Source organism: Acanthochromis polyacanthus, chromosome 11 (assembly GCF_021347895.1).
Source record: "Acanthochromis polyacanthus isolate Apoly-LR-REF ecotype Palm Island chromosome 11, KAUST_Apoly_ChrSc, whole genome shotgun sequence".
NCBI lineage: Eukaryota > Metazoa > Chordata > Actinopteri > Pomacentridae > Acanthochromis > Acanthochromis polyacanthus.
This window is the reverse complement of record NC_067123.1, coordinates 36,400,597-36,427,669: the sequence shown is the minus strand read 5'-3', so window position 1 is coordinate 36,427,669 and position 27,073 is coordinate 36,400,597. Positions and strand designations below refer to the sequence as shown.

At 38.1% G+C, this 27,073-nt stretch overlaps 1 protein-coding gene across 1 annotated transcript; it reads right to left on the bottom strand.

Moving 5' to 3' along the window:
• Positions 1–2,166: 2,166 nt before the first annotated feature.
• LOC110960105 (brevican core protein-like) lies at positions 2,167–26,465 on the bottom strand. Its single transcript, XM_022207190.2, has 14 exons — positions 26,263–26,465; positions 17,167–17,237; positions 16,639–17,016; positions 15,536–15,710; positions 15,326–15,453; positions 14,086–14,379; positions 12,448–13,218; positions 10,181–11,665; positions 6,600–6,707; positions 6,109–6,267; positions 5,944–6,026; positions 4,291–4,435; positions 3,112–3,294; positions 2,167–2,924 (listed from the first exon to the last, which is right to left on the bottom strand). The coding sequence occupies exons 1-14, from the start codon at positions 26,280–26,282 to the stop codon at positions 2,803–2,805; spliced, it is 4,122 nt and encodes a 1,373-aa protein (XP_022062882.1). The 5' UTR covers positions 26,283–26,465; the 3' UTR covers positions 2,167–2,802.
• Between the last annotated feature and the right edge of the window lie 608 nt (positions 26,466–27,073).

The following is a 27,073-nucleotide window of genomic DNA, read 5'->3' as shown; positions in this document are numbered from 1 at the left end:
TACAGCATCTTAATAGAATATGAAGTCCACTGCATCACACAAAATCAGACATATGCACAGAGTCAGTAATTTCTTTAAATCACTTCTGAAAACCCACTTTTACAGACTTGCTTTGATATGAAGTTTACTTTTAGTTTTAGTGTTCTTTTCGTATTGTGTCCTGTTTATTTTAGATGTTCTCTCTTGCTTTATTTCACTTTTAGCTGCCTGGTTCTTTGGTGTGATGTCATCTCTCTAATTTTTTAATTCTCAGATTTTTTTATTTTTAATTTCCAACTTTACCCCTCAATCTTATTCATTCATTTTCAAAATTGCCTAGTTCCTTTGTTTGTTATGATTGCTAATCCAGCTAATTATTCATTTAATTTATTATCATTTTTCTTGATTATTTTTAATTGACTGCTCTGACTTGTCTACTATATCCTATGAACTGCTTCTCTTTCAAAAATAAGGACATTTCTAATGGACCCTAAACTTTTGTACAATAGCGTGCATGAATTGAAGCTGCTCTTTATTATTTAAAGCTGCTCTATATTAAAGTTGCTCTTTATTATTTAAAGTTGCTCTACATTAGCTAAAGTTGATATTATTAGCTAAAGTTGCTCTACATTAGTAAAGTTGCGTTATACTAAAGTTACTCAACAATAGTTAAAGTTGCTCTAAATGCTTTACGGTTGGCGTACACTACCGTTCAAAAGTTTGAGGTCATCCAGACAATTTCATGTTTTCCATGAAAACTCCCACTTTTATCCATGTGCTAACATACCCATTAGCTAACACAATGTAGCATTAGAACACAGAAGTGATGGTTGCTGGAAATGTTCCTCTGTACCCCTATGGAGATATTCCATTAAACATTTCCAACTAGAATAGTCATTTACCACATGAACAATGTCTACACTGGATTTCTGATTTAGTAGGATGATGGTTTGTTTTTGGAAAATAACTTCTAAATTCAGCTGGAAACTAAAACAAGTCGTTTCCTTTGATGGCCCATGCTGTACCAGCCAGGAATATGATAAATATAACTGATTGAATAGTGAAACAGTTTATTTGTACTGCGCACCCAGCTGTCCACGACAACAGCACCCACTGTCAACATTTTAGCACTTTTAAAAGCAGCCAGTGAACTTTTACGCACACAACACGCAGACATTTTCACGGTTGTTTTATATCTACAAACATGAATCTACTTACTTTCTGTGTCTCTAATCTTTTCCCTCGAGTTTTCTCCATAGATCTTGTATTATTAGGCTGTAGTTTCCAAACGAGTGACGAAACCGTGACGCAGCATTTGCGGGTCTTTTAAATGGATCCGGGCGCAAACGAGGGTTGGTCAGCTGATCTGAAAGGTGTTCTGGCCAATGACGTATAGATAGAGCTCTATATATACGTCATTGGTTCTGGCTGCTGTTTAAGATCAACTTCCGGTTTCTGTGACTGTCACACTCTGTGTCAATAATTATCGTTCAACGCAGCAAGAAATAAAGAAATAAAAGCCTTTAAACAACAAAGCTGAATAATTAGTTCACTGTATGTCTGACTACTGCTACAGACACAAGGTTGTAGATTGTGTGGTGTTTTTTTCAAAATAAGAGCTTTACTAATTCATTTTGAGATAATCATGACAGATATTTATTTTTTGGCAATATATCCAATTTTATATGGAAAAAAAACAAATTGTATCTGTGTCAGAGAAATCACTTTCAACTAAGTCTCCCATTACAAAAACGCCTCTCAAGGAAGTGTGTTAATTCCAGATCACATGACCATTTTGTTTCTTTTTTGGTTATTTTCAAACCATTTTGGCCAGACTCCAAGGCTTTCTGAGTTATTTAATATAAAGTAGTGTGTGAGTCGAGTGTAGATTTATGGCATGTCAACACGTTTACTACAATATCTTTATAAATAATTTTCAATTTCAATTTTACTCAGTTGTGTATATAATATTTAGAAGAATCTTTGTTTAAAAATGCCATGTGGTGTTTGGTTTTAGGTGGCTATGTTGATTTTAGGCCTGAAAACAGCAAAAATGTCAACTGGTACATGAAAAAGCAACCAACCAGTATTTTTCTGGTGACACACAGACAGTAAAAATGCTTCCAGAGTGCTGTGGATTATATTTTTTCCCACTAACTCTCAAGAAATAAAGGCCACACACAGTGCTAAGGGTAAAACAAGAGAATGATTTATTCTTTGCTCTGTTCTACAAAACTTTATTACAACATAAAGCTGACGAACAAAACTGTGTCTGCCAGAAAACAAAGGTTCCTCTCAGAAAAATGCGGACAGCAATCACAGGAGTGAAAACTAACACATGTACAGTACCGACTGACGGTTTAAGGTTGACTTTGGAGTTGTGGGATTCTTTGACAAAACATGTCACAATAAAAACAGACATTTCTACTGGATACTTTGAGAGTGTCTTGAAGACTTTAGCACCATTTTGTTAAAAGGTTCTTGATGTAACAAAAACCACAAAGAGAACTGTTATTAATGTAGATTTAGAGTTCACACATTTCTTTTTGTAATCAGCTACATTTTATCACTCACTGCATTAAAACCAAAAAACAGTAGAAAATATTAAAAAACGACAAGAAGTAGGAATGTTTGACTCCCCGTGTGTGCACTCAGTCTCATTCTGGTTGACTGATAGGAAGCTTCAGTTTGTGTCTTTATGCTTCTGTGGTTGATTTTGTCCTGTTTGAGCGTTCATTGGTAAAAGCACTGGATTTATTTTTACACCGTGTTTTGTTACAGTAAGAGTTGAAGAAAACAAGACAAGACAAGCATGGCCGGCTTTTAAAACTTGATGTCCCAGTACTGTGGCGTTTCTTTAGTGGCCTCAAAGTCGTCTTCAGCTGCTGCAAAGTTGTCATCGGTCGGCGACGTCACTTCGGGGTGCTGCGTTGGGCCTCCAGCCTCTGAATGGAGGAAAATAAATTGGATTTTGATCAGGTAAAATGCTTTCTACAGCAGAATTTGTGTCTTTATATACATCTTCTCCCAATCTAATAATCAGCTCATATCAGAGACAAAGTGCAATAAGGTTATTGACATTTAAAAGTACATTTGATGAAGGTTTTTATGGAATACAGATTTTTTTCTTACCAGGGAAGCACAGGATCTGGGGCCTCTCCCAAATGCCTCCAGAGAGACACCTGATCAGAGGGTTTAGTCTTTGCTGGAAACCATCTGCACAGTGATAACGCACGATGGCATTGGTCTCATATCTCTGTCGAGCTTTTCCGAATATGGAGGCGTTTCGGATCTTTGGTGGTGGACCACAAGAGGCTGTAGGAAGAGTTAAGATAAGATAAGATAAGATAACTTAAGGCAAGATTAGACAAGACAACACAAGACAAGATGACACAAGATGAGACAAGATGACACAAGACAAGACAAGATGACGCAAGACAAGACAAGATAACACAAGACAACACAAGACAAGACAAGACAACACAAGACAACACAAGACGACAAGATGACACAAGACAAGATAAGATAAGATAAGATAACACAAGACAAGACAACACAAGACAAGATAAGATAAGATAAGATAACACAAGACAAGACAAGACAAGACAAGACGACAAGATGACACAAGACAAGACAAGACAAGACGACACAAGACAAGACAAGACAAGACAAGACAAGACAAGACAAGACAAGACAAGACAAGACAAGACAAGACAAGACAAGATAAGATAACACAAGACAAGACAAGACAACACAAGACAAGATAAGATAAGATAACACAAGACAAGATAACTTAAGGCAAGAAAAGATAAATGCCTTTAATTTTCCCACAATGGGAATTTTTTAGTGTAAGACCATCAAAGTTGATACTGCAAAATAATATAGAAGCATTGGTAGAAAAAATCAATAAACAAGAAATAAACATTAGTACTGTTGATATTGCACAGATTCCTTTGAATGAGGATTATTCTATATGTAGAAAAACACTAACATTACATAAAATCTTCTATGAGTAGAAAATATTAAAATCAAAATTCTGATGTGTTGCATAGATTCCATGAATATTGCACAGATTCTTCTATATCTATCTATGAGTATGTTAAATGTAAAAAGTAAAGTATTCATGACACACAGGTTGAAATGCATTAATTTTAAGGGAGTAGTACAGTTAAAGTCTGAAGTAAGACACTTGAGCATAAATAATTAAACTTTTGATATGTGATGATTAAAACAGCCACATGACACAGGTAAACCCAGACTGTAATAAAGAACTCTCCATAATGTGCGTTCACTCTCATTGCTGTTACTCACTGGTGCCCTTCTTGCAGGTGTATGCAAGGTGATAGTTGCAGGGAACGTCGCTCCAGCGGCCGTCATCGTGCCAAACCATCACCACACAGTCTTCTCCAGAGAGGAAGTAGCTGTCTGGCTGCCCTCTGTACCAGTTCTCATATAGCTGCAAACATGGAGGCAAAATATATGTTCTGTGTAGATTAAAGTGCAATCAAGGAAATGATAATGAAAACGGACTCTCGGGGATTCTTTTTAGGTTGGCTACAACTCTGTAATGTTTGTTGTTGCTGCTGTCTTTGATTAAATATCATTTGAAATAGCACAAAAAGTACCAAAACATGATATTGTATGTAACCTGGTGTAGGTTCTCTGAAGGTTAACAAACTGCTATCAAACACTATCAGAACCATTACCAAAATCTAGTGAATTAAGTAAAAGTGCAAGAATAAAATGTCAAATTCACTCTCCGTCCAAAAAAATGTTGCACACTCTGTTTTGTTTGACCACCTTTAGCTTTGAGAATGGCACTCATTCATTGTGGCATCATTAGAGAAGCTTCTGCAAAGTCACAGCATTTATTTCTGTCAAGAGTTGCATTAATTTTCTATCAAGATCTTGCATTGATGATTGGAGAGTCAGACCAAAGTCTTCTCCAGAACATCCCAAAGATTCTCAGTGGGGCTGAGTTCTGGACTCTGTGGAGGACAATCCATCTCATGCTCCCTGATCCACTCATTCTCAATCTGAGCCCCATGAATCCTGGCATTGTGGTCTTGGCACATGCCCATGGCCATTCAGTATCTTCAGGTAGTCAGCTGACCTCATTCTTTGGGAACATAATGTTGATGAACCTGACCAACCCCAGAACATAACCTTAACCCCCACAGGCTGGTAGACACTAGACATGATGAGTTCATCACTTCATCTGTCTCTCTTCTTACCCTGATGCCTCCATCACTTTGGAACAGGGTAAATCTGGACTCATCAGACCACATGACCTTCTTCCATTGCTCCAGAATCTAATCTTTATGCCACATAGCAAACTGAAGCCTTTTTTTCTGATTAGCCTCACCGATCAGTGGTTTTCTTAGAGCTACAGATGTTTAGTCCCAATCCTTTGAGTTCCCTTTGAATTGTGAGAATGTTCTTAGCCATACATACACATAGCCGTGAGTTCTACTGGTGATTTCCTACGATCATCTAGGAGTTTGTTCCTCTAAGATGATAGTTCTACACTATCCTTCAGGTTTAAATCATACATTGGACGGTTCTTAACCTGATTTTAGTAGCTTCAGAAATCTCCTTAGTTGTTTTCTTTGCTTGATGCAGACCAATAATTTGACTCTTTTGAGACACATTAACATCCTTTCCATGACCAGAGGATATGTCTTCCAACATTTAAGAAATGAGAAGCTCCTCACTGCATCAGCTGGAGTTAAAGAAGTTGTTGCAGCTGAAACGTATTCATCATTACAGTAATTATCCAATGGAAGGCTCTTAACTATTTACTTAGTTAAACCCAGATGGCGACTCCTTTTTTAGACAGGCAGTGTATTTCACTATGTTCCTGCAATGTTCCATGATAAACCAGGTTTGACATGATTCTTTTACAGTAAGCAGGGTTTGTTTTCTGTCCATCTGTGCACTAGTTGTGCTTTAAACATTCCCCACCAGTGGATTGCCATCAGACCACCGGAAATCATCCTCAATGGTTTTATCATTCAGACCCGTCCACTGGTATTCTTTGTAGTTGCCTGGAAGAGAGGATCATAAAATTCAGACCCCAGGAAAGAACAATTGGAAAACAAAAAATCTTGCATTCAAGTGTAAACCTACTGTTGATGTAACTCTGTTCTTCGGGGGTCATGATGGACACCAGATGAGCTCCCATCATGCGACAGTGCTGCTCTGCAACCTCCCAGCTCAGACGCTGGCCGAAGTGTCGATAGCAGAAACCGTGAAACTTGTCCCAGCCTGGTTCACATCGCTCCAGGTCTGGAAACACCACAGAGGATGAGGTAGAACAAACAAACAGTCTTCAGATGTTTCTGCAAGTTTTTATGCTGCATAAACTCACTGTTAGTTCATTTGTTTTCTGGGAGTTGATTAAAGCAAAACACACAGTCTTTAAAATGTCAGAATTTCATATCTAAACAAGTTGCATTTACCAGCTCATTTGAAACATTAGAGTGAGGGAAGAAGGAATTTTCCGTCCACAGACTGCAACCTTAAAGGAACCGCTGTCGTGTTTTATGAATCATCTATCTGCTTCCTGTCTTGTTTCACAGACATAAAAGAAGCACAATAAAAAAAAGCAGCGAGCTCACCCCTCTGACAGAAATCTCCTCCATATGTTGGCAAACAAAGACATTTAATCTGCCCTCCTCGGTCGGTACATGTGCCTCCATTCAGACAGGGGTCGTCCTCACAGGCGTCTAAAACACAACAGAAAGTCGCTTCACATTATTCTGCAGCTGAAACCTCACATGAATAAAATTAGTGCATGAAAGGATTTTTAAAATAATGATAAATGTTAAAATCATCTGTGTGAACCACACAGTGAAACCTCTATTTAAAAAAAAACAAAACAAAACAGAACAGTAGGATCCATTTCAACCACCAGAGGGCAGCAGAGGAGAATCTTCACTGTGTCAAATGAGAACAAACTCCTCAGATTCTCTTCTGTCCTCCACTTCTTCTTCTTCCTCTTCTTCTTTGTAGTCACAACATGAGGTTCTGACTGTTTGAAAAAGGCCCACAAGTCTGTCTAGATCATGTTTGTCGGATTTCCAAAGGTGTTCCAGCATTATAATGAATTTGTTTTGCTACTTAGAAATGTAATAACAATGATGATCAATGATCTGCCGTTCTTTGTCAAAGAAATTGTTCACTTTGGAGATCACTTACTATCTTAGACTGTATAAAAACAAAATGAGAGCAACCACTGCAAAGCTTGAAGCTGAGAATCTGACATTTAACCACCTTAATTTTGTTTTATTGAAACAATCGAAGGGATCTGACTGAGGACAAAATGCATGCTGATAACGCAGTGGTTGTCAATCACAATGAAGCCTTTTCCTAAACCGCCCCCTGCTTTATTTTACTCTAAAAGGAACCATGATTTACAAAATTAACATCATGCTTTATTGAAGAAGACATGCTACAAATTTTGATCATATTTTACTGAGGTAAAAAAAAAATCAAGTGAGAAAATAGGTTCATTTTCTCCTAGACTTCTATGCAATTTGACCTCTTTATACAACTAGAGGAGTCGCCCCCTGCTGACTGTTAGTAAAAATACAGTTTTAAGCCACTTTTTAGACATGTAGGCTGCTTTTTATATACAGTGTATGGCTATTACACTATGTCAGGCATGTTGATAAAGTCTGCAGATGTTGATTTGTTCCTAAAATCATCTGTAAGTAACAAACAGATACCCGTGTCTATTTATTTCTTCCTTCAAAAGCTTTTAAAAAGCTCAAACATGACCATATTTTACTGACTGACTGTGGTTGCTGCTGGTTATCATCAAATCAGTATATTCTTAATGTATATTCTTAATGTAATTTCCCATAAAATGTTTACTGAAATGTGTGAGATTGCTCTATCTGTACGTTTCTCTGAATGATTCACTGCACAAGCAAAACATCTCTTTGCTTCACTGTAACACGATAGTTTCGTTGTTTAAAGTCCTGTGGGAGAAACAGTGGTTTGAGTTTCATTTTAATTTTCTAAATTTGTAAAAAAGAAGGTAAAATGAAGGCATGTGCGCCTGAGCTGAAATTAAACATTTTACGAGTGGATTTGGTTTATTTGCTTCCTTTGACACCCTATAAACAAGAACTATGTGTTGTCTGTCATTAAACCATCATCGACACGCTGGAAAACCTCAGTGTGTGTGTACGAAAGGTAACAACTGTTTAACATGAGTCAAATGAGAATCAGATGCACTCAGAGTAAAACCATCATTCAGTTTTGCTGAAGAATACACAATTGACATATGGAAACCCACTAAAAAAGTAAACCTTGTGCTGTGATCCATGTTGGCGTCTCTACAGTAATCAAAGATTCGTTTCATTTGCAGTTCAGCAGAAATCCTGTTTTGATTCTGATCCCTGACTGTGAGGACGTTTCCCTTCCCTTGATAAGTATACAGTAATAAATAGGTTATAATGTGAGGTTAAAATTGTGTTCTTCTGCCTTCTGTTCTATAAACTGCTATGGGCAAATCACCATTATTCAGAAATAGGTCCATAAATATAGATCATTGCCAAATTAAGGCTTAGTGAAGGAGCTGAAATGAGGAAATTAAAAACAAGAATGGGTTCCGCATGCTCTGACCTGTCCTTTTACTTATATTTTGAGGCAAACTTTTTGTATGTTTGAGGAATGTTTTTGTATGTTTGAGGAAGTGCAGATTAAAAATGCATATTGCAGTTTTCATCATCATCATATATGCCACACTCCATAACAATTAAAAAACACATTTGAAAGTGTTTGGATTATTTTTAGGTTGTTAGTAGGTTTAAGTTTCATGATATCCAGGATGCTTTTTGGGAAAATATTTTTTTTCCTACATCAAATAAAATCAGTATCCTAAGATTCAAAATGTTCAGCTGATCATTCAATGATGTTCAGTAATTGTGTAGAATATATGTGAAATTCTCTTGCATTTTTTTCATACTTAGGTCAAAAAAAGCAGCAGTGTGTTTTCTTTCCTTTTTTCACACAACAATGCCAAATTATGGAAGCCAATTTCTACAAATAAATAACATAAATAAAATGAAAAGTTGTTTGCATAAAAGGTAATTAAGAATCTAAATAAAGTACTAAGACATAATTAACTGTGAGGATTTTGTAAATGTTTTTTGTTTTTGTTTTCTTTTTTGGCAGAAATGGGCTTCCATACAATGCATCTGTGTCCTCAGCTGAACTATGAAAATGCAGAAACTAAAGCGCAGGTTCACAAAAAAAAATGCAAAAAACACATTCATCAACTAATGGTGAGACCAGAAACAAATATAGATTAGTTGCTTTTATCGGTATTAGACCTAAAAACACAATACAAATCTTAAACAATCATGGTTGTGATCCATGAACAACAGACCGTGAGTATGAAACATTAATGGACATTTCAAAACATGTTGCTAAATGCTACCAACCACAACAAATTAATGCGGAACATAATTTGTGCTTGTACACACAATAATAATAATCTGTGCTTCTGGTGCTACGCTAACTAAAATAGCAAGAAAAGTCCAAAGAAGAACCGAGTGAAGAAAACAATTAACATTTAAAGGTAAAGCATTACTGCAGTTGCATTGGCCAGTGCTGTTACATTCAACATAATCGCTGTTACATTCCAGAGAAAGATCAGGTCCCTTATCGAGTTACTTCCAGATTCTGTGAGCTTTGACAGTTAGCAGGAAGAAAGCTATTTAGAGAGACTAATTTGTGCTTGTTTTTACTGCAGGGATGAATTATTTAAAAATCAAATCTAATGATCAACATACTGAGATAAGCTTCACCGAGGCTGCAACTCTCACGGGAAATCGTTCATTCATTCATTCATTCAAACATACCAGTATATTACAGTACTTCACAGAAGTCAATCTTTGGATGAGGAAGGAAAAAACGTCATGCACAACAAGCCCGAACTGTGGACAAATGTCGAATGGGAGCTGTCCCAGTGTGAGTATCTCGGAGGGTAGAGTGAGGAGTGTTTAAAGGTGAAGCGGGAGAAGTCAGACAACAGGTGGGAAGTCATTTGGAAAAGCAGGAGGGGTGTTTTACAGAAAAAAATGGAGCAAAGGCAGGTTTGGGCAGAGGACAGACCAGGGATTTTAGTGCGTCATTGCGTCGAGTAGGAAGAGGACGGTTAGGCTGATGAGAGAGGCTTTAACATTACCTGAAGCTTTCCCCGCACCGCCCACAGCTGCCCTCTCATTGGGCAAGATAAGCAGAGTGGGCGGCTGGGTGAGACTCATCTCAACATCCAGCAGACCGTGATCCACCGGTGGGATCTCGTGGCGGACTCTGGGTGTGGTGGTGGCCGGGCTCCAGGTACGTCTGGACCAGTGCGTGGTGGTGGATGTGGTGGTGGTGGTCATCTTTACGGTGGCGGCAGTTGATCTGGTTCTCGGGGACGGATCTGAAGCTGCTGTGGAGGACGTTTCACGGCTGTACTCGAGCTCATTCAGAGATTCTTGGGGTCCAGTTGTGGTGGACAGCAGAGCCCACAGAGATGTTTGAGAGTTTAGAGGTGAGAGGGTGAAGGCCTCAAGAGCTGGAGGAACATTTGCTTCTTCCTCAAGAGTTGCGGAAACGTTGGCTTCTTCCTCAAGGCTTGGGACAATGTTGTCTTCTTCCTTAAGAGTTGGAGGAACATTATTTTCTTCCTCAAGGGTTGGAGGAATATTTTCTTCTTCCTCAAGTGTTGGGACAACATTATCTTCTTCCTCAAGGGTTGGAGGAACATCATCTTCTTCCTCAAGGGTTGGAGGAACATTTTCTTCTTCCTCAAGTGTTGGGACAACATTATCTTCTTCCTGAAGAGTTGGAGGAACATTATCTTCTTCCCCAAGTGTTGGGGCCACATTATTTTCCTTTTCGAGGTTTGGCTGAACACTACCTTCTTCCTCCTCCAGTTTTGGTGCAACATTGGTTTTGTCTTCAGTGGTTGGGGCAACATGAACTTCTTCCTCAACTGTTTCAACAACATCAAGTTCTCCTTCAAGGGAAACTGATGGGGCAGCAGCTTCCTCTTCAAGCGTTGAGGACACATTTGCCTCTTCTTCAAGGACAAGAAACGAACCATTCAAGGAACCATTGGCTTCCCATTCGATAGTTGGGGAAACTTTAATCTCTTCTTCCACATTTGGGGCAAATTTAATATCTTCTCGAAGGGTGCTAGTAACTGTACCAGGTTCATGTCCACTTGCCTCTTCGTAAACGCTGGTCACAGTATCCAAATACACTCTGTAATCTGCCGTATGATATCCTGACGTGGTGGAAGGAGAACGAGAGGCGTTCAAGACCTCTGGAGACTCAGTTGTAGCTAAACTCACGCCAGAAACCAGCTGGTCTGTGGATGTTGTTGTGTCCAGCTGTTTTTCCTCGCTTTCCAAGGTGAACGTGTCTTCAGCTTCTAAGCTTGTGCTTCCCTCCTGTCTAGAAATGGACTCCCACAGCTGGGATGCCGTGGAAAAGACATCAATGCCCAAGTTGTCAGAATGGTGAGGCCCAGTTGAGAGGGTTGGATCTGGAGATGTGGTCCGAGGTTCAGAAGAAACGCTGCTAGCTGAGGCAGAAGGAGACGGGTGAGTGGTGAAGCTGGAGGTGGAAGAATCTGTTGTGGACATGACGCTGACTGCTGCCACATCAAGGTCGCTCTCTGGAAAAGAGCATATAGCTTTTTAAAGTGTAAAGTTATTTAATGGCGGTAGAGGATGGTATTTAACTCTAATCTCCTTTTAACCTTGTAACCCCAAAACATGACTTTTAACCCTCCTGTTGTCCTCATTTACTGGCACCAAAAAATATTGTTTCCTTGTCTGAAAAAAAATCGAAAAATTCAGCAAAAAAAAAAATCCCCAAATTTCTGAAAATTTGCAAAACCCTCAGGAAGAAAATTCCAACAATTCCTTAAAAGTTTCTCTTAAAAATTATATTGTAAAAAATCCCCCAAATTTGGCAAGGAAATTCTTGTAAATATTTTCAAAAATTAGTAAAAATTTTACCAAAAAAAATCCTAAAAATATCTGAATTGATTACATACATATCAGTAAAACTTCTAATATTTTCTTTAATAACATTCACATAAAAATCAACCAAAATCCAGCGAATTTCGCTGGATTTTGGTAGCTTTTTTGTGAATGTTATTAAGAAACGTTTTTAACATTTCTTTTTTTCCACCAAAAAATGTTCAAAGATTTCCCAAAAAAGTTGAAAATGTGGACATCAGAAGTTTCACTGTGAAAATATATATATTTCCCACATTTTCAAACTTTAAAATGGGTCAATTTTGAGCTGCAAGACAAAACAAGGGTTAACTGCTCTGACTTGTCTCCTATATCATGTTTGATTGTCTATAATTGTCAAAGCACTTTGTGAACGCTGTTCTTGAGGCTGCTATATGAATAAAGTTATTATTATTATTATGAGGGCTTGACATACCTTGAAGCATATCTCCAGATCCATCCATGTGGGCCCACAGTGAGGTGACTGCCTCGATGGTAGATTTGATAGTTTGGGTTGGTTCTTCCTCTTCTTTTGACGCCTGAGTTGTGAGCGTTATCTGCACATCTTCTTCTTCTGCTGCCTCCTCCAGCTTCACCTGCACCACGGGGTCAGAGGTCACCTCCCAGAAACTCTCCTCCTGAGTGTGGTTGCTCTCCGTCTCACTGTAATTGGCTCGCGATGCATTAAAATTAAACTCGGCTTCTTGTATTTCTTCCAGCTCCTCTGCTTGCAGCGTTTTCTCATCTTCGCTGGCGTCTTGGACCGTCTGGTTCTGCGTCTGAGGTTCTGCTGTGGTTCCTTCAAGCTCTAACTGGTGGAAGGTGAAGCTGGAGTTCTGGTGGGAATCCATCACGTCTGTGCTGCTGACTGTGCTGTTCATCAGAGTTGAGTCGTGGCTCGGTTCTGTAGGAGATAAAGTTCCACCGAATGGCTGAAGGACGTCCAGCATTGACGTGGTGTTGATGGGAGACTCTGTCGTGTCTGATGTGACCGTTGGATGAGTGTCGACGAGGTTTTCTTCAGTAGGCGATGGAACAGAGAAAAAGGGCAAAGATTCGAGCACACTCTGGGCCTCTCGCTCCACGTGTTCTGTTTGTTGGTTCATTTGAAGCTCTTGATCTTTCTCCAGCAGAATAACAACATTTTGTCCGACATCTTCTGTGGCCATGTAGTCCATCGGAGAGTCGGTGGAAGCATTTCTGTTTTCTGTAGACGGCAGGCAAGTCGTTAAAAATACAATTTAAGAAAAGGTAAAGTAGTTATATAAAGTAATATGTGGAAGTTAATTTTACATTGTAGAAATCTGACAAGAAAAAGTGATTTTTTAGGGATAAATTCATGTCAAAAAAGCCATTATAAAGCTCTGATTTAATGCTGAAAAGCAATAAAAACTGAAAACTTTCAAGGGAGGTAAAAACTTCTTATAGGCGCTGAATGAAAGCAATATTTTCTTTTTCACTTCAAATATCTCTTCCCTCTGTACCATTGTTAGAATTTTTCTTTTAACACTGCCAGTACCTGATGTGTGCAGCATCAGATGTCTTGTATGCATAATATGTTGTGTTTTTCTTTTTCCTCTTTAGAATTTTTCCCTTCTCTTTTTAAATAATGTTTTTATAGTTAGTTTAGAAGCATTTTTGTATTGTTGTATTTATTTATTTTTTATACACCTACACTACCAGTCGAAAGTTTGGACACACCTTCTCATTTAATAGTTTTTTTTTCTTTATTTTCACGAGTATTTATGTTGTAGATTCGCACTGAAGGCATCAAAACTATGAACTATGAACACATGTGGAATTATGTAGGAAACAAAAAAGTGTAATCAGAACAAAGAGCAGCAATTTTGCAGAATCTAAAATATAAAACACGCTTTGACTTATTTCACACTTTCTATGACTTGATGCACTTTTTTGCACTTGAATAGGTTTGCATCCAATTTTCTCGTAAATGTACAATGACAAATAAAAATATTCTGTTCTGTTCTGTTCTTGCTTTCACAACCATTGCATTTTTGACATTTAACTGCAGTCTTGTGTTATATGAACACATTTTTTAGAACTAAATTCTCACCTTTGAAACAGTAAACGTCATGCAGGCTGGTCGGTTCTGGGAAACCCGTCTGGTTGCTGAAGCGGTAGATGGTTTTCACGCCTGCCTGGACCCCTCCACAGCGCTCTCTAGGGGTTATTATGGGGTAGCGCACGCTGCCGTCAGACAGCCATCCGGGGCTGCATCGGTCCAGTCCTTCACTCCAGGCCAAGTACAGCTGAGCTGTCGTAGCCAGTTCTGCTCCTGCTGCTCTGCAGTACGACTGAGCTTCACTGAACGAGATCTGCTGAGGGATGAAGTCGTGGAACACCTCCCCTGCAAATAAAACACATCATTATCAACAGGGCCGGCCCTAGGACTTTGGTGGCCCTAAGCAAGATTTTTTTTGTGGCCCCAAAACATGCACAGGGCAACTACCAAATCACATGCACAGCTTGTAATTGGGTTAAAACACACATGCACATGATTAACAGCATTAACAGATTTATGTTTTATTGGAATAAAGACAGGGACAAAGTGCGAATCACACACTTATTGTGGTGTGGCCCCCTCTAGTGGATGTGGCTATAAACAACGGCATAGAGTGTTTATGCCAGCGGCCGGCCCTGATTATCAAACCTTTCTGTGTGTACAATATACTGGATATGTCTGAGCTGCATGATTAGGTTTATCATGATTATAAGTAGCTTTAGTGGAGTGATTCATACAGTCAGTCATCTGTTACATGAAATTGTGGTACATAGGACAATGATACCGCAACATGCTGAGGTAAATAGAAAAACTATCAAGGGTTACTCCATCTCAAATCATCAGAGGCATTCTGCTTAGCATCTCTGATTTGCTAGAAACCTTTTTTTTTATCATAAATTAATGTATATCAATGTAAAAGTTGTAGCACCATTTTTTTGTCAGTGCGTATCAATGATGGGACTTTTCATGACTGCTTCAATTTTTAAAAAAATATTTCAACTCACTCCTAATAATAAATAAGAATATTTAAACTATTTGTCCTGTTTTGCAGATTCTGAATAAATGAAGTGAGAAATAGCTAAAAAGAAAAAGGAAATTTCAGGCAAATCGACCCGTTTTAAAGTTTTAAAATGTAGGAAAAATATCATAACACAGTGAAACTTCTGATGTCCACATTTTCAGAATTTTTGGGACATTTTTGAACATTTTTGGTGGAAAAAAGGAAATGTTTCTTTCAGAACATTCACAAAAAAAATCAACCCAAATTCAGCGAAATTCGCCGGATCCATACCATCAATTTGTTCCACATAACAGTAAACGTCAAACAGATCATCCGGATCCATCGTCCCGTAGTTTCTCACTCCTGGCTGCCCGTCCATGTCTCCATAGCAACCTTCACGGGGCACCTGGATTGGATACCTGCAAAGACAAAAAGCAATCAGCATTCAGCAATCAGTGACCTTTTTAACTATTTGTGCAGTTTGAGCAGGTGATGAGATACCTGACGGACTGATCTGCCAGCCAGCCGGCGTCACACTGTTCGTATCCGTCGTAATAAGACGCCAGCAGCTGGTCAGGAGTCGCGATTTGAGCCCCGATGGCTACACAAGCTCTCCGGGCCTGATGGAAGGAGAAGGCGTACCGACCCAGAGCGTCTCTGTAGTGGAACACGACACCTAAAAACACATATACGCATGTTCACATACCCACAAATAATAATAGCATGAGAATAGCAATACCTTTATTGCAATGTAAAGTCCAAACACAGTGAAAGAGTGCAACAAAACCAGATTAAGTAAAGAAAAAGACAAGCAGAATAAAAGAAAAATCGAGGGAAAACCATAAACACAATGCTAAAAATAATAATAATAGTAGTAATAGTAAATTAGTAAAATAAATGCATGAATAAGTAAGTAAATAACAGAGAAGAGAATAAAATAAACAATGAAATAATTTTTTAAAAACTATTAAATGACAAAAATAAAAAATAAAAAATGAAAATAGTGACTGCAGAGAATTAACAAGAATTAACAGTTAACACTCTGAATAGACAGTAAAAATATATGAATTTCTGTTCTTTCAAAGCTTTGATTTATAACATTCTTAAAGAAAATGCTAAAGAAAATGTAAGAAGTTTTACCGATATATATGTAATCACTTTTGATATTTTAAGGATTTTTTTTGAAGATTTTTACTCTTTTTAAAAAAATATTTACAAGAATTTCTTGCCAAATTTGGGGGATTTAAAAAAACTTTTCAGGGAAGCTTTTAAGGAATTATTGGAAATTTCTTCCTGAAGGTTTTTGCAAATTTTCAGAAATTTGGGGAATTTTTTGGCTGAATTTTGGGATTTTTTTTCAGACAAGGAAACAACATTTTTTGGTGCCCGTAAATGAGGACAACAGGAGGGTTAAATGCAACCAGATACAAGGAAAATAATTGTATGTTTTCAGTGTGTTTCAGACACTTTTTCTTGCTGCTTACTGCAAAAAAAGAGAATATTTACAACCTAAACAAATGTCCTCTACCACCCAAAAATCCCCTAAGTGTTGCATTTAATCTTCACCAGGCTTTAATGATGATTCATGTCTTTCACTTCGCTACCTTTGACTTTGAGCTGTGCGAGGTCGCTGGCGTCCTCCAGGCCCTGCTGCACCTCGCAGCGATAGTGACCCGAGTCGCTGGAGCGCAGATCTCCCAGCCACAGCGACAGGTCGTCGGGGATCGACGTGTAGTTGAGCAGCGCCGCTCGGTCTCGGTACAGCTCGTTGACCTTCACCCTCTGACCTCGAGCCACCAGGATCTGCGTCTCCACCCCACCGGACACCACCGTCCACTTAACCCGAGGGACCACGGGAGGGGACGAGGAGGACGAGGCGCTGGAGGACAGAGACACCAGGCAGGGGATGGAGATGGAGCTGCCCAGTGGGGCGGAAACCACACCTGAGTGGGGGATGTTCACCTGGAGCTGCCGCACCTCATCTGCAAAAAAACAAAACAAAAAGGCACAGACTGTGAAGAACGGAGCAGAAATATGCTGAGAAAGTGAGTCCTGCCCTTAGTTTTAAAAGCACCTTTGCTTGTATTTAATGGCATAAAAGAGGAAGAGATAAGAGGGAAAACAAAACCTACCATATGAAGATGGAGTTTGGGTGGGAAAAGCCAGAGTGAGACTGAAAAGAAGTGGAAGAATGTGGACATGTCTGTGGAGATAAAAAGCAAACACAGTCAAAAATAACTCTCGTGTCCTTGTTATTTGTCATTCTGTGCAAAAAATTATATTAAAAGTCTGCAATGCCAATACTTGTAGTGCATGTACTGGGATAGGATAACCACTGGCATTAATATGCTCCAATGTTTAAAAGTTTGGGGTCATCCAGATAATTCCATATTTTCCACAAAAATTCACACTTTTATCCATGTGCTAACATAACTGCACAAGGGTTTTCTAATCATCAGTTAGCCTTTCAACACCATTAGCTAACACAATGTAGCATTAGAACACAGGAGTGATGGTTGCTGGAAATGTTCCTCTGTACCCCTATGGAGATATTCCATTAAAACTTACCAGCTAGAATAGTCTTTTACCACATTAACAATGTCTACACTGGATTTCTGATTCATTTAATGTTATCTTCATAGGAAAAAAACTATTTTATTTCAAAAATAAAGACATTTCTAAGTGACCCCAAACTTCTGAATGTTAGTGTGCATGAATTAAAGTTGCTCTATATCATTTAAAGTAGCTCAGAAATTAGCTAAAGTTGCTCTAAAAGAGTTAAAGTTGATCTATATTCGTTAAAGTTGCTCTGCTAAGTTCATTTAATGTTATCTTCACTGAAAAAAATGCTTTTCTTTCAAAAATAAGAACATTTCTAAGTGACTCCAAACTTCTGAACGGTACTGTGGATGTTCTTAAGGTTTACACTCACTGATAAATTGGGTGTAAAAAGTTTTATTAGTGCATTTCACAAGAATAATCCTCAGTGATGAATCGAAAAATAAACTGTAAATCAGTCAAATTTGCAACAAGTCTAATTTCCTACTTGAAAAGTGAAGAAAAACAACTTAGTATGCTGCTAAAGCCTCCAAAACAACCACAGAGTTGAATCAACACCTTGCTAAAATGGAACATTACACCCAACATGAAGCTGCAATTTACTTCAGGGATGTTGCCATTGGACTACATTAGTCTGTAGCTACGTGTAGTACCTAATAAACTGGCAGCAGAGTGCAACCATTACATTTAGAAATAACCCGTTGTAGGCTGCCAGCTCTGCCAGAAACATTCTTTGGTTTTAGACATAACTTTGGAGCAAAGAATCTCGGTGTAAAACACACACGTCCCACAAGATCACCAAAAAAAAGGCAACTCAGAGCTCAACCACGCAGCATAAAAGACCAACTTCTCTGGTTTTCAAAGGGAAGCTGAGAGCACAGGCTGCCGACCACAAGCCATTCATCACCTCCGGGAGCTAATGACACGGCGTCTCAGCCCGGCGGCCTCCTGCCAGCTCCCCGTCACCAGCCTGGGCCTGTTATTAACCCAGCAGCCATGGCAGAACGTCCACGCTGACCTCACACAACCTCCGACCAAGCGGCAAATGTTCAGTCATCATTAAAACGCTGCTTTCTGGTTTCCAATGACTGTTCAGGGTTGATACAGTTTTGAAAAGACTTTAAGTTTCAGAAATGAGGCACGATTTTTACCCTCGTGTCGTCCTGCGGGTCAAATTGACCCGTTTTAAAATTTGAAAATGTGAAAAAAAATGTAATTTCCACATTTTCAACATTTTTAGAAGATATTTGAACTTTTTTTGTTAAAAAAAAATCTTTAAAAAAAGTTTTTTAAAATATATATTTTCACCGTGACTTTTGATGTCCACATTTTCAACGTTTTTGGAAATTTTTCGAACATTTTTTGGTGGAAAAAAGAACTGTTAAAAATGTTTCTTTAAGAACATTCACCAAAAAATTAAATCAACCAAAATCCAGCAAAATTCACTGGATTTTGGTTGATTTTTTTGTGAATGTTCTTTAATAAAATATTAGAAGTTTTATTCATATATATGTAATTATTTTAGATATTTTTAGGATTTTTTGGAAGATTTTTACTCATTTTTTGAAAATATTTACAATTTTTTATCATTTTTTAAAAATTATTTCTTGCCAAATTTGGGGATTTTTTTTAAAAAAATAAAACTTTTAAGGGAAACTTTGAAGGAATTTTCGTCCTGAAGATTTTGCAAATTTTAAAAAATTTGGGGAATTTTTTTGCTGAATTTTTGTATTTTTTTTCAGATAAGAGAACAATGCTTTTGGTGCAGTAAATGTGGACAACAGGAGGGTTAAAGGGTTTCTGTCTTTTTTCATGAAATTTAATCAACATCCTTCCAAGTGCAACACTATTTAGAGTACTACTTTCACTTTTCATGAAGTTAAATATTCAGATTTTATATGCAATCTTTATCCATGAAGTTGGCAGAACAAGCTGAAACTGATTCTAAATACATTTCCTTTTAAGAAAAAATCGATTTTTTTCACTTTCCAGTTGCCATCTGCAAAGTTTTCGTGTCTCAAAATCCAACATATGTGCACGATCAGGCATCAACCAAACTGCACTTACAGCAGTTTTTAATTACACTTCGCACAGAGAAACAACAAAAGCGCTTTTCCCAGAAATACAATACTCATTTTAGTTGTTTTCTGAAGTGTCCTGTTATAATTTCTACCAGCTGTGAGAAGCTCCAGTTTCTTTTTCTGTCTGTTGTGAGAATAGCTGTGTTATTTTTAAATTCTTCCCAGATAACATGAAGTATGGATGTGGGACACTGAGAATGAAAATGAGAGAGCAGCTGAATGTGACCGAGGAGCATCTGATGGGCTTCACTTTAACCCTCCTGTTGTCCTCATTTATGGGCACCAAAAAATACTGTTTCATTGTCTGAAAAAATTCCAAAAAATCAAAAAAAAATCCCCAAATTTCTGAAAATTTGCAAAATCTTCAGGACGAAAATTCCAATAATTCCTTGAAATTTCCCTTAAAAGTTTTATGTAAAAAAAAATCCCCCAAATTTGGCAAGAAAATTCCTAGAAATATTTTCAAAAAAATAGTAAAAATATTCCCAAAAAAATCCTAAAAATATCTAAAGTGATTACATATATATCAGTAAAACTTTTAATATTTTCTTTAAGAAGATTCACATAAAAAATCAATCAAAATCTACCAAAATTCGCTGGATTTTGGTAGATTTTTTTTGTGAATGTTCTTAAGAAACATTCTTAACATTTCTTTTTTTCCACAAAAAAATGTTCAAAGATTTCCCAAAAATGTTGACAATGTGGACGTCAGAAGTTTCACTGTGAAAATATTTGTTTTTTCCCCACATTTTAAACTTTAAACCGAGTCAATTTGACCAACAGGACGACATGAAGGTTAAACTAAATCCAGACAAAGAAGTCTCAGATTGTTTGACTGATGCTGAAGCCACCAAACACAACAAAGCTCTTGATGGGCAAAAAAGTTGAAAAGAGCCTCTGAAGAAATCCACAGCAAAGAACAGAAGAGGGAGTCTGTCTGTGTGTCGTTTATATCAGGACAAGTTTGCTTAGTTTTAGTCCCATTTTGAACCTCAGAGCCAAACACTTCCCAGCAAATGATAACAGGAGCTGAAAAAACGGAGCAAGACGAGAGCCAGAAGTTTACCAAGAGCTAATAAAGTCGACCTTCTCTGCATCTGTATATCAAACAGGCCATTCGTACGGAGTCGGCACAAACACAGCTCACTAACTTGTGTCAAATCAAATGGCCCTTCTTTGATAGCAGAATAACTGCTGTCTGTTTCCTCGCCAGCTGGGCGGACTCCACAGAACTGGTATCACTATTAGTATTCTTGACAAGAAAACCTTCTCACAAAAAGCGAGCAGTGGGCCAAGAGGACAGCTGCACACTGTGCTTTCACTTCAGACCGACTCCCTCACAAAAGGCTTCAGGGAAAATTAAAGGACGCGGCGCTGGCACGCTTGCTCGCTTGCTCGCTTTTTTCTCCTTTCTTTCTGTCTTTTCAAGGATGGAAAAGGAAGTTTTAAACCACTAAGAATCGCACTGGAGCAGGCTTTTGTACAAAAGGAACGGCCACATTAGGACCCGGAGCACTGATTCAGACGCTACACTGGAAAAAAATGCCCCTCTCAAAACAAGAAAAAAAAACATATTTTAAGGAGCTTTTACTTCGAAATAAATGAAAATATCTGCCAATAGAACAGGTTAAAATGGCTTGGTAAGATTTCTTAAAATAACATATGATATTTAGAATCTTGAGGTCTTTATAATTAGCTGGGAAAACTTATTTAAGCTATATTTTACCAGGATTGTCAAGCTTTGGTGTCTAAACCCTCCTGTTGTCCTCATTTAGAGCGTCAAAAATATTGTTTCCTTGCCTGAAAAAAATGCAAAAAAATCAGCAACAAATTCCCCAGATTTATAAAAGTTTGCAAAAGCTTTAGGAAGAAAATTAATTTAAATTTTCCCTTCAAAGTTTTATTTACAAAAAAATCACAAATTTGGCAAGAAATGAAAATTTAAAAAATGGAAAAAATCTAAAAAATTGTAAATATTTTCAAAAAATGAATATAAATCTTCCAGAAAAAAAATCCTAAAAATATCTAAAGTGATTACATATATATCAGAAAAAGTTGTAATATTTTCTTTAAGAACATTCGGGAAAAAAATCAACCAAAATTAAGCAAAATTCACTGGATTTTGGTTGTTTTTTTTGTGAATGTTCTTAAAAAAACACTTTTAACATTTCTTTTTTTTTCCACTAAAAAATGTTCAAAAATGTTCAAAGATTTCCCAAAAATGTTGAAAATTTGGAAAATATATATTTCTTTCTCACATTTTCAAACTTTAAAACGGGTCAATTTGACCCGCAGGACGACACAAGGGTTAAATTTATTTCGCTTTTTCTTGTAAAATGCAACTCAAAACAAGATATTTAAGATGCACTGTCTTAAAACAAGTCCCTCCATCTTGCTGAAATGTCACTTATTAAGTGAATTTATCTTAAATCGAGTGTGATGAGACATTTTAATTAAAAACGAGACAAATAGACTTGGTAAGATTTTGAGTTTTTGCAGTGTAACTGCTGCGACAGTGTGCCTAAATATCGTTCTGTGCATTCACACTGATGACAGAGCTGGTCGTTTTGTCCTGTCTTTAGATCGCATTTCCAACTGACGCCTTTGGATCTTCGCCGTCACCAGGCGCTCTGCAGTTCTGTTCATTTTAATGAGAGCAACAATGAAGACAAGTCAAGCTGAAATCAATGCCACCCACTGCATTTAGAGGTCTGCAGCCAATGCATTATCCACAAGCAGGACTAATCCAGTCCCTTCCTCCTGCTGCACCCAAGTACAGAGAGCAGATGAATTAACCCTCCTGCTGTCTTCACTTACAGGCACCAAAAAAATATTGTTCCTTGTCTGAAAAAAAAAAGCAAAAATTCAGCAAAAAAAATTTCCCCAAATTTCTAAAAATTTACAAAAACTTTCAGGAAGAAAATTCCAATAATTCCTTTAAAAAATCCCTTTTTAAAAAAAAATCCCTCCAATTTGGCAAGAAAATTCTTGTAAATATTTTCAAAAAAATGAGTAAAAATCTTCCCAAAAAATCCTAAAAATATCTAAAGTGATTCCATATATTTCAGTAAAACTTCTAATATTTTCTTTAAGAACATTCACCAATAAATCGACCAAAATCCGGTGAATTCCGCTGGATTTTGGTTGATTTTTTGGTGAATGTTCTCAAGATATATTTTTAACATTTCTTCTTTTCCACCAAAAAATGTTCAGAAATTTCCCAAAAATGTTGAAAATGTGGACATCACAAGTTTCATAGGGAAAAAGTAATTTTTTTTCACATTTTCAAACTTTAAAACGGGTCAATTTGAGCCACAGGACAACAGGAGGGTTAAGAAAACTTGAAAAATCAGCTCTGTCGATGAAAAAATATTTAAAATAAATGTTAGAAAAGGATGCTGGCTGTCTGAGCTGCTGCTGCTTCTCCTGGGTGTCCTCTGCAGCGCTCTGCACTAAGGTCAATAAAGGCAAACCAACAAACCAGAAAATGACTCCTGGTCCCAGTTCAGCCGGGTCAGACCTGCTGGTGTGACTGATGCGCTGTAAGCTATGAAGAGCGCTGAGCTGGAAACAGCTTTAGGAAGGGGTGAGTCACAGATAAAATACAACAGAGATGTCCTAAAATGCACAATAATTCAGTTTTTACAGGGCATGAATCAGCTCCAGTGGAAGGAATGTTTCTGTCCTTTCATCTCCATTTTTTTTTAACCTTTCAGGTTTATACTGATGTAGTTGCAAACAAGCTATGCAACAGGAATTAGGTGAAATTCAAAGTGCCAAATGAAAGAGATTGCTGAAGAAGGCACATGATAGATTTGCTTATTTTGCACTCCTGTTCAAGTGTGTCTGTGAGGGTAAAGGTCAGATCTCAGGTCAGCGACTGGATGTTCATTTTGGACTGATTAAAGGTGTGTAAAGAGGACAGAAGCTCATTGGCTCCAACAAGAATCAGTTCCTCCTTGTAGTCACCTCCAAAACAAATCCTCCAAATCCATCTACGCTGATGACATTCGCCTGATAACCAAGCACCAGAAACAGAAGAAAGCAGGAAAAAGAATCACAAATCGACCCGAGTTCAGTCTTTGTATAATTTAGAGAGCGTGAGAGGATGGTTTCCTCAGAGGGAGGTGACTGAACCTGGCCTTGTCTGACCCAAGTCTGGCACCTCTGCCTCCCTGCAGCATCAACTGTAACACCTCCACACATCTGAGGAGCTGCACTTACTCAGCACCATCCACAGACATCTCCAACAAACCAACTGTCGGTCTCCTTCTTTGGAGGAGTCACCCACCAGATGATCCACCACCCAGCGAGTCTGGGAAAGTTTAAAACAAACAGCTGATCTCAGAGCTGACTCAGCAAATCCAGGGTCAAACCAAAGCCTTTCATACACAAGAGGAGCTTTTTTAACTGTCCTCATTAGATCATGAGACCTCAGGTTCAGGTGGGTTCACATTGTTGACTATGTGCTTCATATAAAGGGAAATAAATGGTCTGATCAGAGCTCATTTTCTAGGATTTTAAACTTTATATCTACAGTGTAAGATTAGTTTCAGCACCAAAGTTTAGGACAGAGAAAGAAAATGACTGACCACTTTCTATGAGGTTAAAGAGGGTAAAATAAAATGATCAACAGCACAAATCATCTTCAGCTACAATGACTTCTTATTATGCAGTAATATCACCGAAGTGCAGCATCTTTCTGCATACACCCTCAGAGACAGAAGCGTCTTTGTGCTGCCCTGCTTCATATCTAATCATCGGGCTGAATTGTGGCATCGTGGGTTTGATTCATTATTCATCGGAATATTTGAATGTGGGCAAAGATTCAGAGGTTTGGAGCTGAGCTAGATATTTATCCACTCATTCAGCTTAATGTTCCTGATCGTTATATAACAACAGCTAGTCACTGCAGGTTTAGTTAAAACTATCTGTTGGCAGTGTCTACCATGTCAGATATTTAATATTAACATCACAACCTGAACGATGCTGGACTTTTGCAAATGCCAGTATCCATTTTTAAAGACAAAAGACATATACCGATTCCAGTTTTCTTCATATATACACGGGTTGGAGTAAAAATAATATGGTGAAATGATGCTGTTATTGCGTATTAATTTTCCAACAAAATGTTTGACAAACTTGTTAGTAGCTAACAATGAGAGCACCATTTGACCCCGCACCACCAGCTGCTCTATTACATGTGCTGCAGACAGTGCTGGGAATGTTGTAAACAATGGAAAAACTGCTGGACAAACTATGTAAAGGTGCCACTTTAACTCTCCTGTTGTCCTCATTTACGGACACTAAAAAAATTTGTTTCTTTGTCTAAATTTTTTTTTTTAAATTCAGCAAAAAAATTCCCCAAATTTCTGAAAATGCGCAAAAACTTCAGGAAGAAAATTCCAATAATTGCTTAAAAGTTTCCTTTCAAAGTTTTATTTTTAAAAAACCTTCCAAATTTGGGAAGAAAATTTTTGCAAATATTTTCAAAAAATGAGCACAAATCTTCCAAAAAAATTTTTTTTAAATTTAAGTGATTACATATATATCAGTAAAACTTCTAATTTACTATTTAGGAACATTCACAAAAAAATCCAGCCAAAATTCACCCACAAATTTTCAAAGATTTCCAAAAAAATGTTGAAAATATGAAAATATAATTTTTTCAATCAATCAGTCAATTTTGACTTGGAGGACAACACGAGAGTTAAACACTCCAAACATCTTCTTCTGAATAAAGGTTTTCTATCTGGCGAGCAGATACTGATATATCTGTAACAGGCCAATTTTGGCTCAAAATATCGGCCAACTGATATATCAGTCATATTCTAAGTGCTGCTACTACTAGGGCTGCCTGTATGACCTTAATTTCTCTGAATTTGTCACATTTTGTTAACCATTTTCTGTCAGGAATTACAAGACACCCACACCAGTGCTTTTACTTCTTTGCTTCACTGGTTTGTATCAGACCAAAGAGCCTCCAAAGCATCAAACACAGGAAAGGATTCTTTAAAAGTCTCCTTTACGCTGCAGTTGCCCTTTGTCCATCTACCTGTCCATTACAGAAGTCCACCTAAACCCTGAGGTGAACCACAGAAAGTGAAAATAAAATATGCACTTAAGACAAAAAAAAAGCAGCCTCTGTGTCTGCAGGGCAAATGAAAGCCTAAAAATAACTTCACTAAAATACTTTTGCATTGGTCTGGATCACACAAGAGTCTCAGAAATCTATTTTAAATAGCTGTCCTCTTGAACTTCACCTCATATTCTTAGAAATATCCATGCATGCCTGAGTGCGAAATCATTACAGGACTCTAGAACCATTCCAGAAACACATCAGCTGCTTTAACACAGAGGAGGTTACGCAGTACAAGAAAAGAAATGAAAAAAGTTCAACTCCCGCGATGACATTTTATGGGAGGCAATAATAACCAGTGCCCTCTGTAGAGCTGCAGCTAGTACACGCAATTAGCAGTTAAAGATTGTAATTTTCGGAAATGGCACCGCAATTTAACGTGACATTCAAAAGAACTCTGAAAGCAGCATCAACTGCGTATCTTAAACGCAGCACCAGCAGCAGCTTACCGGGACCTTCTGAGCAGCATTTCCAGCTGATGCAGGATGGACACACTTCTTGGCTGGAACTCTGTTTTCCGTCAGCTTCCTCTCGGCTTCTTGCTGCAGTGCGTCTCTCCTGTCCTATCCTGTCCGGCTCTGGATGCTCTGCGCGGCCAGGTGAAAAGGGAGGAAGCTGCCGACCGGAGACTCGGAGGAGAAAGGAGGGAGTTGGGAGAAAGTGACGCCAGATATGAAACCCTGAACTGCCCACTTTTTCACCCAACAATCGGGGATGGAGATGACGCATGCCTGTCAAAGAGGAGGGAGAGGAGGCTGGGAGGGATGACAGCTAAAGTAACCGATGTAATAGGCTGTGAAGTGCAGCTTGTGTGTTTTTTTTCTTCTTCTTTTACTGCAGGGACAAATAGACTGAGGATGAACCAGGCTGAGTTGAGTCAGCAGCAGGAGTCCAGAGCTGCTGCTGCAGGTTCTGATATTGCAGCACTCACTTAAGCTTGAAGAACGATAAGAAAGCTGCTTCTTGTGCCACTTTCTATCCTTTTAAATCATCCTGAGCAAGTTTGCATGTATCATCCTGCAGAGAAACAGGCCACAGCAGCTGCTCTGGCGTTTAAAACTTCAATCTGCTGGGTGTGTTTGATACCAACATTTGATTAGAGAGCATTAAAGTAAACGCAGGATGTCACAGTTTATGAATCCATTAACTGCAGCTTGTCCACGAGAAACCCACAAAAGGACTTTTACTGGCATGAAGCACCCTTCAAAGCAGCACAGAAATAGAAATATAAGTGATTCATTTTAAATCTATTGTTAGTTA

What these genes read in the sequence shown, in the direction of transcription:
- LOC110960105 (XM_022207190.2), bottom strand. Translation starts at nt 26,282, where the DNA reads ATGCTGCTCAGAAGGTCCCG. An exon ending in CGCACAGCTCAAAGTCAAAG is followed by an intron (nt 15,711 to 16,638) that starts GTAGCGAAGTGA and finishes ATGTGTTTTTAG; the next exon opens with GTGTCGTGTTCCACTACAGA. An exon ending in AGGAGATTTCTGTCAGAGGG is followed by an intron (nt 6,268 to 6,599) that starts GTGAGCTCGCTG and finishes TGGTGTTTCCAG; the next exon opens with ACCTGGAGCGATGTGAACCA.